This window comes from Myxocyprinus asiaticus, chromosome 46, assembly GCF_019703515.2.
Source record: "Myxocyprinus asiaticus isolate MX2 ecotype Aquarium Trade chromosome 46, UBuf_Myxa_2, whole genome shotgun sequence".
Classification (NCBI taxonomy): domain Eukaryota; kingdom Metazoa; phylum Chordata; class Actinopteri; order Cypriniformes; family Catostomidae; genus Myxocyprinus; species Myxocyprinus asiaticus.
In genome coordinates this window covers 10,790,608-10,807,329 of record NC_059389.1, presented here as the reverse complement: position 1 = coordinate 10,807,329, position 16,722 = coordinate 10,790,608, and the positions used below count along the sequence as shown (strand labels likewise).

Sequence of the window (16,722 nt, the reverse complement as noted above, 5' to 3'; positions counted from 1 at the left end):
CGACTCCATACATCAAAAGATTAACCCTTTACTGATAGCACAGAGTCTCCTGAACTGGGATCAGTCGGTTTAATAGAATTTAAATTATGCATTGCGTATAGTGAAGCCAAAATACAATGTTCACGCATGTGTACGCAGGGTCGCACAATGTTAAAATCATATTTTTGTGAAAAGTGCTTAATGACACCTAACAGATCCAGATATTTATCTGGCTCTTTGCATGAACAACCACGAGTACTCATGATGTATTATTGTGAATACAGAGTATTAATGAACGGGGTACACTGAAAAACATTGATTTTGTTTTTATAAAGGAAAATGACATGCTTTTTAAAAAATAACATTTAATATCCAATTGTATCATTTAAATATTGTTAAGAATTTGAAACCATTTCAAAAATTTGAATTAATGAGAAATTGTACCTTGACAAGTATGTTTTAATGTGGTCTATTCACTTGTCTATTCAAAACAAGATTTGATAAGCTAATTGTAATAAAGGAAAAAAAATATAACATGGTTTAGCATTTTGTTCTTTCAAAGGACATATTTTTGAAATGAATCTTTTAAAACGGAGTGTAATTGAAATTTTTGGGAAACTGATGTGTCCTGCAGTATGAAACCTAATACTCAATTTAAAACTAAAACAGCATTTAAATTATTTTATAATTATTATGCATACAGCTTTTATGACCTCATATTCATTAAGCGACTACATGGAGTAATTTGTCACCACGTAGGACCATTTAAAATTAACCCTTGAAAGCAAAAAGGTGATTTAAAATGATGAAAAACACGGTGAACTTTTGCAGGATCTATACAGATTTACACTTTCCCTTTCAAATTTATAATCCATTTTAATTTAAGCTCTTGATGTTGATAAAAGTCAGTGCGTACCATGCATTTACTATTCATATGTACATTCATCATGAAATATCAGCTCATCTGTTTGTCCTGAAATCTAAAACCATTAGACTTATCAAATAAAGGCCAGAAACAGCTTGTTTTATATCATCTTTTTTTAATTATATGTATGATAATCATCATCATTATTACTCGTCCCACAGATTGCACATCAAAATCATCAGACAGTTAGTTTGTACCTCCTATAACAGGCATCCATTCACTTCTTTGAAAAAAAACAAAACAAAAAAAAAAAAAACACAAAAGAACAGACAAAAAATAAAAATGAACGAAAGAAAAATAACGAAAAGGACGGGTTTTGAGAGTGCCGAGTCACTTTCCACAGACAAAGCTGCGCTGTGTAGTACTACACTATCCAACTTCATTTGTTTGATTTGTATTTCATGGCGAGGCAAAATTGTTATCCACTGTTTTGATGGATGGTGTTTGTTTGCCCTCATTTACAGGCACAAAGCAAAAAAAGACCATCAAAAATGCTCTATTTCTATCCGACACACAATTAATAGTTGTCAGTTTTTTTCCTTGCAGTTATTTGTTTTATTTTACTCCTTACATTTTCATTTGTTCTGATTTCTTTTTTCTTCTTTTTTCAGCAACATTATTTTCTAACAGTGCTTGCTGTTTATACAGTAGACAGAGGCATCCTGAAGGTTAAATAGTTTTTTTTTTTTTTCATGTGGTTTCTCACAGATTTTCAAAAATAAAAAGTAAATGTAGATCATAGAAATGATCTTGTAATAGATTCACACCAGTATATCTGGGCTTTACATACAGTAGTGAAGCAACATTAGCTTTACCAGACATAAGCTGGTCGGTCACATAGAGAAAACATGGGAAGATGGACAGAAGCTTTTGAAATCACACACACACACACACATACGCACACATCAAACACATACTCAAGGCTTTTACAGGGAAACTGTCTGAATATTATGGTCAGCGTTTCATAATAACTTCCCAAAATCTGCAGATGAAAAATAAGGAAAATAGCTTTTAGCTTGTTTTCGTTTGAATCCGTGGAGGGAAAGACATCTACTGTGAATTGTAAACATTTGAAAGACAGAATGAGAGTATATTTCTCTCCTTTTCTTACCTTAAAGTACTAGTTTACCCAAAAATGAAAATTCTGTCATTATTTCCAAACCCATATGACTTTTTTTCTTCAGACTGACACTGTCAAGTTCCAAAATGACATAAAAGAACCGTAAAGTAACATAAAAATGTCCGATGACTCATGCGCTATATTCGAAGTCTTCTGATACCATAGCTTTATTAAAAAAATAGACCAAAATCTAATGTTGTTATTTGCTGAAAATCTTGCCATTCGCCCTAGCTCTCCTTGGCACGTTCATGGGAGAAGTAGTGATGTCAGACTCGTGAATGAATCGTTCTTTTGAGTCAGATCTTTTCAATGAATCGGTTGACCTAGTTCAAAAAACAGTCTAAATGATTAGACTGGACTCAATGATTCAGTTATCATTGAACAATGACTTAAAGAATGACTTCAGAAAATTATGATTAAGTCATTTAAACAACTTTTATTATACTTTTATGGTGCTTTTTTTGCTATTTTGAAGCTTATAAGGTCCAGTCCTCATTCACTTTCAGTGTATAGTAAAGAGCAGCCAGGATATTCTTCAAAAATTTATTTTTGTCTTCCATGGAAGAAAGAAAGTCATACAGGTTTGAAATGACATGAGGACGAATAAATAATGACCAAATTTTCATCTTTGTATGAACTATCCCTTTAAACCCCAACCCAACACACACGTGCTGATGTCTTCATCTGCCTACACCGCTAACAAGAAACACAATTTACACATTTCTCCCCGTCCATGGACAAATGTTCACACGCACATGCACACACAGAATAAGTACATCTACATCCACCGGTTGCCCAACACATCACCAAAGAGTGAAACGACACTCAAACACGCATCAGACTCCTTCCACGAACTAGGTGTGTGCCTGCATCCAAACCCCGCCCCCTTCCACAGTCCTCTATAGGACGATTTGAAGCCAACGCCCCTCTAAACAGCATCAGGTATGGCCTCTGGACTGGTCGCAAAGCATGGCCTACTTCCTACTTGTTTGCTGCCTCTGCCCCGCCCTTTTAAGCCCTACCCCATCTTTCCCCTCTCCTTCCATTTGAAAACATAAACTAGTAGGAGAGAGGAGTGGGCCAGAATGCAGACTTGAACACGCATGTCTATAAGAACATAGATTATGTAGAGGGGGGCAAGAAGCTAGATGTTTTCCAAAGCCAGAGAGATCCAGTGTTCATGGTCGGCGTGGGGGCCAGTAAGCAGTTTAGCAGTCTCTAGCAAGATGCAAGTGGTAATGACAGTGTTGGCTGGATGGACTCTTTGTATTTGGTTCAGTTTTGCGATGACACATTTCCAAGGTTTGATCAAATTGGTTGGTAGTTTTATTTGGTTATTTTTGTGTCAGGATATTCTGGTTTAGGTCCATAAAGTGCCCTAAAGTGAGAGGGAAAAGAGAGAAACAGAGATAAAGAAAGAAAATTGAGTGTTACACATCTACAGTTTTGTGACAGAGTCTGACTTGAACTTGCATCGAGTAGCTATTTCGATGTCCTCTATAATAGCACAAGGTCATGTTTCCTCAGTTAGGCAGTTTCGTCTAATTCTAAAAACACTGTGGACAAGTGTAAAAGGAGGTGTGGGTAAAAATATATATTTTCCCATACATCGCGAGCTTCATTTGAACTCTCTTGATATCAATTCTTAAATCCCAAGATCGATCTTTTACAATGTGTGCAACCCTCTACAATGAGAGGAAATCACTCGCATTAGCAACCAAATTTCATGCTATATAACTAAAATGTATATACTTGGCAACTGGCTGGTAAATGTTAAGATTTCACTCACCAGTGAATTAATTGTATTTAGTGATGGAGTATTCAGCAGCGAGATCCTTTCACTGCGTGTTGAGAGTAAAAGTTGTCCCATGTAATGTGTGTCCAAAGATGAGATACACGCGACCATTTATCATTAATAATGTCTCTTTTAATACCCTTTCTGTTATCTACAGTCAGTTATTGAAAAAAAAAATAAAAAAATGTACATCTAATTCTAATCACGCATATCACAGATGAGTTAACACCATTCGAATCTCTCTCATTAACATGCGCTCATTTACAGAGGCTCTTCACAGAAATGTCGGTTTTCTTAAAGAGATAGTGATAATTTAACACTTGTTCAACAAATCAATGTAAATACCTGTAAATGGTACAAATTATGCAATTAAACAAAAAACATATAACAAAATATAATATATGCAATATAATGTCATATTTGTAGATTGAAAACATGGATTTGTTCAATTTTCAAAGCTAAAATGCGACCAAAATGATGAAAAACTAAAAAATATATTTGTAAATTAATATTTTCATAATGTACCTAGTTAGAAGGTCCCCTGCATAATTAACAGAATTAGCTGGGAGAGAATTTCTTTCATTTGTAAGCCAAAGGTTCTTCATAACTGAAATATACCCATATGAATCGATATCAAATTGAGAGCTTGCGAATCGAAACGAATCGGAAAATCTATATCAATACCCAGCCCTATTCATTTCGGCAGGAAACTGCCACGATACGTACAATGAGCCACATAAAAATAATTTGGAAACAATCTAGATATAGTTACATGAATCAGTGAGACCAGGTTGAATCCTTTGAATAAACTGATGTAAATGATTATACTTATTAGTGTTCAGATGTCTTTGTAGAAGATGTTTAATGTTTAACACTGGTTTGCGGACAGGTTTTACTCTACACAAGCACTTACAAAGAGCAGTATCTAGTAGTCTATTAATATTTTAAGAGCAAAACTAGAAAAATTTATATATAGAAATTTCCATGATTTATAAGTAGGTGAATGTTTTTGTGTTTGTGTTCACCTTTCTTAATGGTAGCAGTAGATGAGGTCAGTCTGAAGGATGTTCAGGGCAGGAGCGGTTGATCTCAAACCAGGAGTCTATACAGCTAATGAAAAAAAAATGCTAACAAGATTCACTTTTTTTTTTCCTCCCCTTTTCTCCCCAATTTGGAATGTCCAATTCCCAATACACTCTAAGTACTCGTAGTGGTGTAGTGACTCGCCTCAATCCGGGTGGCAGAGGACGAATCTCAGTTGCCTCCGCGTCTGAGACCGTCAATCTGCGCATCTTATCACATGGCTTGTTGAGCGCATTACTGCGGAGACACAGCGTGTGTGGAGGCTTCACGCTATTCTCCGCGGCATCCACGCACAACTCACCACGTGCCCCACCGAGAGTGAGAACCACATTATAGCGACCACGAGGAGGTTACCCCATGTGACTCTACCCTCCCTAGCAACCGGGCCAATTTGGTTGCTTAGGAGACCTGGCTGGAGTCACTCAGCACGCCCTGGATTCGAACTCGCGACTCCAGGGGTGGTAGTCAGCGTCTTTACTCGCTGAGCTACCCAGGCCCCCAGTTAAAGATTCACTTTAAAATTTATATCAAAATATCAGGCCACGTTCACACTAATGTTTTTGTTTGAAAACTTATTAATTTCGCTATGTTACGCCTTTCATTCACACTAAAATAGCGTTTTCCTCTACCGAAAATGGAGCGTTTAGAAAATGCTCTAGTACCAAATACTTTGGCAAACTATGACGCTAGGAAATTAAAAACTGAGGTTTCCAACTTAAACTAATTAGTGTTGAAATGGCTTTAAACGGTTCTACTTATGCTACGTCCATATTAATCCGGATACATCTGAAAACGGCATTTTTGTTTTCGAAATGCTCTGTCCACACTGCCGTTTTCAAGCATTTTCTAAAAGTTTCTCGTCCACACTGAAACGTATGAAAACTCTTAAATCCCCTTACTGCGCATGCAAAAAATCGCCGTTCCATGTACGGTCTGAAATGCAGCTGTCCTCGTGTTCCATCGCCAGACAGCAATTCCGAGTAAACTTCCATTCGCCTTTGAAGGAATGCAATGTGAAGGTTGCACAAAGTAACATTTATCTTCAACAACGCTATCAAAGTGAATAGTAGGCACAACAACGCCGCTACAACACGGGCCACCATCTTGATTGTTTTGGGTTGAATGGATCACATGACTGTGTCACATGACAATAAATACGTCATGGTTTTCAGATATCTCCGTTTCCACTGTCCACACTACAACGCAAAGACGCCGTTTTCAAATGTATCCACTTGGTAGAGCGTTTCAAAAACGGCGTCTCGTGGACGAAAAGCCAAAACGTAGAGAAAAAGATGCATTTTTGAATGAAAACTGATTAGTGTGGATGTGGCCTTAAAATGTTGCCCAAAAAAACTACGTTTTAAAGGTCACATCCACACTAATAAATTTTTTGTCTGAAAACCCATTGATTTCATGATGTTTATGCCTCTCATCCACACTAGAATATTTCCTCCACTGAAAACGGAGCGTTTAGAAAACACTTTGGAAAGCGATGATATTAGGAAACTGAAAACTGAGTTTTCAAACTACAAAACTGGATTATTAGTGTGGATGTGGTCTAAAAAAATTTTTTATTCAGTGTCATGTTTTTGGTCCTCGCCCAAAAGCAAAATATTGCTCGAAATTACAAAATTGCAGCCAATCAGAACAATTTTAGGTTTAATATACAACTTTGTGGAGCAGGATTCTGGACCAGTGAGATTTTACTATAAACACAGTAACATCTGTCATGTTTAAGACAGACCAGGGTTGGACATAAGGATGTTTGTAGTTATCACAGGCATATTAAAATTATGGCAATTATGATTTGATAGGATGGTACAGAAAAACTTTGTGGTTGTCCAGCTCACCTTTTATGATAGATACAGAGGCACGGCAGTCTAGCGATTGTGTCTCCCTGCTGTAGCTCATCGAGACATATTACACACTCTCCAGCATCTCTTGACAACACGTCATCTATAACACACACACACATACACAGAATAACACAAGCCTTAGATGCCTTGGATGACAGTTTTTTTCTTAAATGAGCCAATTTCACTGTAAAAAATAAATAAAGCTGATATATGTCATAGGTGTTATGACCACACATCAATTGATTAGCCAAATAGCATAGCAAAACAGTCTATGGGTATAGACTGTACAGCATTTACTAGTTGGCCTAATAGATATACAAATCATACAGCATGGGAATTAACACATTTGTGCTACCAACATCTTCTGACTTATGTCTGTTTTTTTTGTTGTTTTTTTTGGATGAGATCAATGGCATTGCAGATTCACTTTTGCACATAATACATTAGTCAGAGGACTGAACCTTGTCTGCCAGCAGGGGGCAGTGGTGAGAAGTAAAGGCATTTGCAATGCAGTTTCCAGTTTGTTTCCACTATTTCTCTCTCTCACAATAGAACATACTGTAGTTGGTTAAGGGAGACAGGTTGGCAGTCAGGGTTACTATATGCTGCACTGCTGTGTGTGATGGTGGAGAAACAACGAGCTGTGAACTCCTCTTCTGCTGATAGCTTAAGGGCAACAACAGCACAATCTGGCTTGCATGCCCAAACCGGCTTAATGACTCACATAAATACACTCAAAACACAGAGAGAGAGACCTTAGAAGCTGTATTTGTGAGGACCTCACATAAACACAATTTCATACTAAGATAATAATATTTACTAAACCCTAACCCTATCCCTAAACTTGAAGGGATAGTTCACCCCAAAAAAATAAATTCTGTCATTATTTACCACTATGCTACTATGACTTTCCTTCTTCAGGGAACACAAAAGGAGACATTTTGAAAATTGTTGACCGTGCTCTTTTTTTTCATACAATGAAAGTGAATGGTGACTGAGGCTAAAATTCTGCCTAGCATCCTTTTTTATGTTCCATGGACAACAGTGGTGGTTCTGGCTTACTTTGTGCCCTAGGCGAGATCCGACGTGGCGCCCCCCTTAACTGCCTTTATGTGCTTTTTGGAGCTTCAAGGTTGTGGCCAACATTCACTTGCATTGTTTGGACCTACAGAGCTGAAATATTCTTCTAAAAATCTTAATTTGCATTCTGCATAAGAAAGAAAGCCATGTTTCTGGAATGGCATGAGGGTGAGTAAATGATGAGAACATTTTCATTTTTGGGTATAACTAGACAATGAATATAGAAATGAAGTAGCTATATATATATATATATATATATATATATATATATATATAGCTACTTCATTCGATACCTGATCGATCGCCTCTGCACAGAGCTCGCAAGATCGCGATGGAAGAAAGGTGCCACGAACTGTGCCATCCTGCCCCTGGCTCGCGATGGGTGAAAGGTGCCCCAAATCATGCCACCCCGCCCTGAGCTCGAAAGATCGCGATAGGAGAGAGGTGCCCATAATTCTGGAATGGCATGATTTGGGGCACCTCTCTCCTATCGCGATCTTTCGAGCTCAGGGCGGGGTGGCATGATTTGGGGCACCTTTCACCCATCGCGAGCCAGGGGCAGGATGGCACAGTTCGTGGCACCTTTCTTCCATCGCGATCTTGCGAGCTCTGTGCAGAGGCGATCGATCAGGTACCCTGTCGTGCCGCCCCAGAGAGCGATGAAGGCGCCTGCCTATATCGCCTATGCCAGGATCCACTACTGATGGACAACAGAAAGTCAAATGGGTGTGTAGAAACATGAAGGCGAGTAAATGAAGACAACATTTTCATTTTTGGGTTCACTATCCCTTTAACCGTCCCTCCAAGAGATCTGTTGATGCCAGTAGATTTGACAGAGTTATTAGTCTTTCATATGTTGAAGGCCACTTCAAATGTCCTCACAAGATGGTTTTTGACATGTTTCACTATGTTTGCAAAAGTATAGCCAAACCTGTACATTAATTCTGTGGTTTCCACCAATGTTTTAGTTTCCAGTGACAGTTTTCTTTACAAAGAATTCATAGGAAATGCACCAGAAAGCAAAACGGGCCACTTCCTCTTCTATAACGTGCACCGCTTCCCCTGGAAACACCTGTGCATTAATGTGTGTGTTTACGGATGTGTTTATGTGTATAAAGGTAAGGAGTGTGGTAAATACTGACAGAAGGTTTAAGAATCATGATGAGATAACAGTTCATGTGAGTACAGGATCTTGATAGAGGGTTAACTCACTTTCCAAAATCCTTCTGGATGAGTTCCACATTAAAGTGCATCACATCAAGGATGCGTCACAAATGTGTTGTATTTCCTCTTGAATGCTATGATAAGGAATTTGAGGGTTTGTTGGTATCAGGACTATGACATTTAATTTGCTGGTGTTTCATTTTGTACTTTGGTTTTGAATTTTAGTTTAAGGTAGTTTTAATGGGACATGAGTAGTTTTTAATACTTGGTATTTTTTCAAAAATTACCATTTTCAATTAGTTTCACTATAGGTTTAGTTTTCATCCCTAATAACATAGTACCAAAAGTTGTTCAACTACCCATGGTGAAGATGCACTTTTTTTATAAACTGCTTTATATTAACATACAATACAAACATGTGCCACATGCTGCTACATTAGGAAGTAATTTGTAACTACCATAATTCTGCATTCATAATTCAGAAGCATGGACTCATCTCAGATCTTGGGACTTGCCAAAATTTGCTCGGTTCATGGCATAGAATTTTTTAAAATATATTCAAGAGTTTTCTCTGCATCAACTAAACAAGACTCTAATTAAATTTGTATCATCTGTACAATGTTTCACAGAGACTGCTGTGCCATAATTTGCTGGTTTATTAGTGTAGTATCATCAATTTCATATTAATCTGTCCCTAAATGTTACATACAAAAAGCGAACTGAGGTCGGTTGTTTTACATGTCAATCAAACGCCCTCCTTCCTGTCTAATTGGGTTCTTTTTCTCAATACTAGATTAAAGGTGCATGTTGCGCTTACACGTAGCACCGTAGATTCCTCTTTACGCAACAGAAAACATTTTCAGTATGTTATTGTAGAAATGCACTATACTCTGTCAGCCATGATTAATATACACTCACTGAGCACTTTATTAGGAATACCTGTAGACCTACTTATTCATGTGATTTTCTAATCAGTCAACCATGTGGCAGCAGTGCAATGCATAAATACATGCTGATATAATGAGCTTCGGTTTATGTTTACATCAACCATCAGAATGGGTATAAAATGTGATCTCAGTGATTTCGACCGTGGCATGATTGTTGGTGCCAGACGGGCTGGTTTGAGTATTTCTGTAACTGTTGATCTCCTGGGATTTTCACACACAACGTCAAACTCATGAGTTTACTCAGAATGGTGCCAAAAACATCCAGTGAGCAGCAGTTCTGTGGACGGAAAAGCCTTGTTGATGAAAGAGGTCAACGGAGAATTGTCAGACTGGTTCAAGTTTACAGAAAGGCTACAGCAGAAGACCATGTTGGGCACTTCATTAGGACCATACTGTTCTTTATAAAGTGCTTAGTGATTGTACTCTGTGAGCAAAAGTGTTGAATAATAGTTGGATTACTGGCCACCTGCTCCATGTAAAATAAAAAAACATTTTATTAGGCTACTAATACTGTATGACTGGAGTCTTCATCTCATGTACGTAAGTGTACAGACTGATCTCACTCTGAATTCGGTGACAGTAGGTCAAAAGTTCTTCAGCTGAAATTGACCATGCTTACAGAAGCTCCCCCAGTGGCCGAAGCTGTAAGTGTTGTTGAACATATTGGCAAGTGTGAGCTCCAGTTTCCGGCTGAAATGTCTACAGACTGGTGTCAAAAGCGTTGTAAAGAGAGTTGTTTTTAGTTGTAAATGATGTAATACTGTCCACAGGAATGCATATTTTATTAAGTATACACCCTAACCCAAACCCCAACCCTAAACCTAACAGTCAGTGGAATAAAAATGCATCTTAGAGGGAAAATGCAATCTCCGAATCACGCTAATGAATGATAATGTAACCAGAACCCATGTCTTTGAGGCTGATCGTGCAAGTAGCACTAAAGGAAAAGGTAAAAACAAATGAATTGATGTAAAGATGTCTGATGGGAGATGGCGCTTGTCAGTATCTCAGCAGAATGAAGTTGATTTCAGGGTACCAGAACATTCGGTAACAACAAATCGAGTTTCCGTGATCATGCTGGAGTGTGCATGATTGTAAACTAATTTTTCATTCATTCATTCATACTGAGTGAATCTTTAATTACTAAATCAGACCATCCAGAATTAATTAAAAATATGAAAACTAATTCATTTTCTATGTAAATAATATAATCCATAAAATAAAAAAAAATCCATCTTTTGTGAGGAGGGAATAGGTAGAGAGGTGAAGAGATAGATTGCTATTTAAAGAGGATGTGATGGAGGAAGAGACAGTGACACAGGGAAAGAAAGATGGGGTGAGCTGGGAAAAACAAGAGATGAATGAAGGAAAGAATAGAAAACAGACGGCAGACACATGATCAAAATACAAATCAGCTTAGCAGAGCTGACAGAGTGCAGGCCCCGTTTTCTGCCCCCTCTAAAAACCCTCACGCACCAGCCCGAATCCCCAGACACCAGTCCTGCTAACACAAACACACCTGCCCTTTCCGCCCCACACATCTCTGGACGACAGCAGGGCGCACACCATCCTGCACTTGAGCTTGTTATCCTCTTAGGGTCTATGACTTCAGCAGCTCAGAAGAGTTTACAAGAATGGACAGGTGTGTTCATGTGTGTGACTATAGTTTTTTAGGTTATTAATTTTGCGATTCCTCCTTCACTAAAAAATAAAACAATTTTTTTAATAAAAATAAATAAATAAATAAATAAATAAATAATAATAATAATAAATAACATTTCTTATGGAATTATCTAAACATCCTTGAAACAAAATACATTTACTTGAGAAAAAAAACCTACAATATTAGGTCTGGTTGTCAGAAAAATCTAACCAGTTTAAGTGAGGTTTATGCTTTAAAACAAGAAAAAAAGAAAATAAATTAATTGCCAATGGAGTAAGAAAAATAAACTAAAATTACCTTGCTCTCTTTGAATTATTTTCTTAACCCATTGGCAAATCTTTAGTTTTAACCCCCTAGTTGTAAAGCATAATCCTCACATAGATTTTTCTGAAAACCAAAATAAGACATAATATCATATGCCATTTTGCTTCTGTGAATTTAGCAAGTGAATGTATCTTATTTTAAGGATGTTTAGATATGTTTACTGGAAAACAAGAAAAAAATAAATAAAAAAGAGTAAGTGTTAAGTGTTAAGCATTAAGACAAGTGTTGGTAGGTTCGATTCATTACCATAAATCAAAACTGTCCATTTAAATAATTAAATTAAAAACTCTAGTTCAACAAATGTTATCTGAAGTTTCCATTTGGGATTATTCATGTATTTCAATGTTAAAACGAGTATATGTATGTAAATATTGCCATTTCACTAATAGTTAAAGGAATCGTTCACCCCAAAATAAAAATTCTTCACATGATTTACTCACTTTTAAGCCATCCCAGATGTGTATGTCTTTCCTTTTTCAGCAGAACCGAAATGAAGATTTTTATAAGCACATTTCAGCTCTGTATGTCCATACAATGAAAATGAATGGGTGCCATCAGGCTGCTGGCTGTTTGATGGTCCAAAAGCCATATTTAGGCAGCATAAAAGTAATCCACATGATTCCAGTAGATCAATTAATGTCTTCTGAAGCAAATTAATAGGTTTGTGTAAAAAAGAAATCGATAATTAAAACTTTTTTAACTTTTAAAAAAACGCTTCCTGCTACCAGTCGACCGATCATGGAGCATGACGTAAGCGTGGTGGCGCGTTCGCGCGAGAAGACGGAAGCGCGCACTTTGTTTACAACAGAAGAACATATGTGACACAAGAGTTAGGTCATTTCAAACAGCAATAAAGAACTGGCAGGAAGTAATGATTTATAGTTAAAAACGTTTTAATTATCAATTGTTTCTTACACAAACCTATCGATTTGCTTCAGAAGACATTAATTGATCGACTGGAGTCATGTGGATTACTTTTATGCTGCCTAAATATGACTTTTGGACCGTCAAACAGCCAGCAGCCTCACGGCACCCATTCACTTTCATTGTATGGACATACAGAGCTGAAATGTGCTTATAAAAATCTTCATTTTGGTTCTGCTGAAGAAGGAAAGACATACACATCTGGGATGGCTTAAAGGTGAGTAAATGAAAAATGTTTTGGGTGAACTAATCCTTTAAGGTTTGTTAAGGTTTCATTTCAATCGAACAGCCATTGTAACTAAATAGATTCATAATGTTCATTATAAGAATTACAGCACAGTAAAAATCTAGTGAAAAAGAATCAAGTTGATCCTAGACCAGCAGTTATTGGCCGCTCTATCCCGGAGCAGAAATCGAAAGCAACAGGCGGTGAATTAAGTTAAATAATTCCGTTACGAATTCTGCGTGAGTGCATGTCTTAACCAATCAAATGCTCATGTGTACATTGGAGGCATGAAAGCAGAATGCTGCATCTGCTAATTAGGACACACTGATTTGCAAGATCATACACGTTTATTAGTTTTGATGCAGGAATTTTGTGTGTGTGTGTTCGCCAATACAAATGCAATATTATTAGGGTAATATGTTCAATCGAGGGTGCTCTAGCGCTTGTTAGATCGTGCTTAGCACCCCTGTAGAACCGGGCCTGTTGTGTAATCATGTTTCAGGTTCCTTCCACTGAATAGCTATCTATTTGTGCCTGTGCTTTTTAGTATGGCCCAAGAATGGTAACACTTCTGCATTGGTAGCAGTTTTGTGTGTCTATGTTTGTGTGCAAGGCCATGTGTGATTCTATCACACTCTGAAAGGACCCATGTGAGCTGACCAATGTATCTTTTCCAAGCCAGGGCATGATGATATTTTAATACTTGCTGTTAAATTTAGCTCTCAGATGGGGAGGGGGAAATGAGAGAGAGAAAGAGGAGTGAGATAAAGTATTTGAAAGGGCAGAATAACACTTGAGCTACACTGAGGTTTTCTTCATGGCCTTATGGCCTAAAGGGAAACATAATGATTCAGTTTGGACTAAAATTTGTGCTGTCAGTCGATTAAAATATTTAATAGCAATTAATCGCATGTTTTCTCATAATTCATTCGACTAACCACTGATTTTGAAAGTGCAGAAATTTGACTACATATACAAAGCATTCCACAGTGTAAATCCCAAGTGGGAGGTTAACTAATTAAAAATATCTAGTCCTTGTAGTTTGCGTTTTCATTGCAGTGTGTATTAAATCTCTTAAACCTTCATCCCCCACAATATTAACAGTGGCTATCCACTTTGCTACAGCAATCGTGAAGCTGCATTTACATCATTTGCTGCTTTGAACTCCACATGAAAAGCACTTACAGAGAACGTCTTGTTTTGTTTTTAGTGCTGGCACTTTGCACGTAATGATAGAGTACTTCGTCCGAATAGTCTGGAACGCGAAGCCTGGGAAATGCTGATGCTTCACTCCAGCGGTTTATGTGAATGCAGCTTATCACAAGTCTCATCTGGGTTCGTTTTTTACAACAACAAAAAAAAAAAAAAATACGGTTAAGAGGTCCTTTCACCATCACTTGATCATTGATATGGAATCACTGTTGTTTGAGTTTGAGTTGTGTGCGTCATTGTATTGACCCCGGACACAGTGCAAAGTTTATGCCATATTCCAACCAGTGTTCAGCACTCACACGGAGCTGAATAAAATGTCAGAATCTAATGTGAAAATTGACAAATGCGCTAATCATGATTAAGACTTTCAAAACTTTTTGAATTAATTGCATGCGTTACACATTAATTTCGACAGCTCTACAAAAACTTTTTTTATATATATATTTTATAAATATGTAGTACAGAGAGAACTGAAGCTGAACTACTGTATGTCTACTCTGTTATGAATATTTATCTATATGTCATAGGCTAATATGATCAACCAGACAGTAAATAGAGTTTTCTGACCAATCCAGTGAGTTGTTAACTTAGTCAAACCAACCAATTCAGTGAATGAGTTGTCATCTCAGCAATCAATCCAACCGATTCAGTCAGTGAGTTGTCAACTCATTAATCGATTTGACCAATTGAGTGAGTTGTCTGAATGATTCAGACAAAACTTTAATTCAAACTGATTTGCAAATTTGTTCACCTGATTAATTCAATCTCATTCATTCTTCTCATTCATTTTTGCATGCAGCTAGTAATGACAATACAATAGAAAGTCATGTAGTTTGTTTAATTTTTCTGTATTATTTTGTAGTGCACAGTCTTTTTTTCCCATTCAATTCAGATTTCATGTTTAGAACTCAGCTAAAATATTCAATTGATTTGCAGGCTGCTGAGTAGCGGTGCAGGAAACACTGATATGTTGGTATTCGTATATATCCTCATTCAACCCCGCGTCCACATGCATGGATGTTGTATTTTGGCTTTGCTATACGTGAAGCATAATTTAAATTAATTTAAACCGACTGAAGACTCTAGATTGACATTTAAGGGTTAAACTTCTGGTGCACTGAGTCATGTGACACAACAACATGACGCTGATTTCTGTGAAGCACTTCTATGGGCGAAGAGCCAACAAAATTGCCTCTGGTAAGAAACTGTGGTGATGGGGGCATGGCCGAGCGAGGTCTATGGAAAGCAAGGCTGGGAGAAACAGAACGGTAAGGACTGACACCTGTGGGAAATTATCTCTAACAGCTGTTTGTGTTTGCAGTGAGAGCTGAGAGGGATAAAAGAGCAGTCCAGACTGCCGTCTGCTCAAAGAGCTCGACAAATGCCTCTGGGTTGTCTTGAGGTCCCATCTTGGCAAGCGTGACGTGCGGCATGGCCATAGGTGGGTCTGGGGTCGTGGCTGAAGACACCTCCTGGTGCACCAAGCTCAGTGGTACCTGCCGGTCCTCTGATTGAGCCTGGAAGAGCGCCTGGAACCGCTGCTCCTGTTCCACGCACAGGTAAAGCAGAGACTGATGTTGTGCTTGGTTGATGCTAGCGAGGGTCTTGAATACTTCTGCCAGTGGTGAGGAATCCATGACAGCATTTCTTCCTCCTAATCCAGGGTTTTGGCACCACTGTGACAATTCTCTAACTTTCTTTCAAGGAGGAAGTGGGAGCCGGATAAACAATTCAACGTGAGTCTTTATTCCTTATACTTTTCAGTATACATACACACTAATGCTTTTCAGCACAGCCGATCACACACAGCCAGGTTCATGTGTCGCGCTCTCTCTCCTCCGGCGGTCTGGACTGCTCTTTTATTCCTTTTAGCTCTCAATGCAAACACAAACAGCTGTTAGAGATAATTTCCCACAGGTGTCAATCCTTACCGTTCTGTCTCTCCTGGCCTCGCTCTCCAGAGACATCGCTCATCCACGCCCCTATCACCACAGAAACCTCTTTAAGTTTTTTAATTGAAACTAGCTTTGGTGTAAAGAATAACATTTCTAGTTAGGTTGATATCCCACTTTAAAAAATGCATTCATTTTTCGACGTCAGCATGCTGATAAACATGATGTCCACATACGTGGATTTTGAGACATTATTCCCTCAAAAGTTGATTCAGTGAGTCCAAAAGCTGAACAATTTTGCTTTCAGAGGCTTTATATCGAGTTAGGATGAAAATAAGGTGCATTTTGAATTGTTCTGAGACCAGTGCAGACAGACAGCACACTAGAGATCATTCACTAAATAGGGAGCAAGGGAGCATCCTATAGCTCTCTATGCAGTGAAGTGCATTCCCTTTTAAAATCCGCCCAAAGTTAAGTTTCAGGCTGCAGATGATGTTTGGACCACTCAACATGTTTGGCAGACATGGGACAA

The 16,722-nt window shown here is 38.0% G+C and overlaps 1 protein-coding gene across 2 annotated transcripts in view; it reads right to left on the bottom strand.

The window, feature by feature from the left end:
• Positions 1–1,019: 1,019 nt before the first annotated feature.
• The window catches only part of LOC127435988 (E3 ubiquitin-protein ligase znrf1-like), a 51,957-nt gene continuing 36,254 nt past the window's right edge, over positions 1,020–16,722 (bottom strand). Inside the window, exons 3-5 of one of the 2 annotated variants that reach the window (XR_007896316.1) lie at positions 6,753–6,858; positions 4,845–4,921; positions 1,020–3,402 (exon numbers count right to left, since the gene is read on the bottom strand). Coding sequence is in view for 1 of the 2 variants with exons in the window: in XM_051689853.1 (XP_051545813.1) it covers positions 4,872–4,929; positions 6,753–6,858 (164 nt within the window). In the remaining variant the exon portion in view is untranslated. Of the gene's footprint in view, positions 3,403–4,844; positions 4,930–6,752; positions 6,859–16,722 lie in introns of both variants that reach the window. The other variant, XM_051689853.1, reaches the window with a different exon arrangement.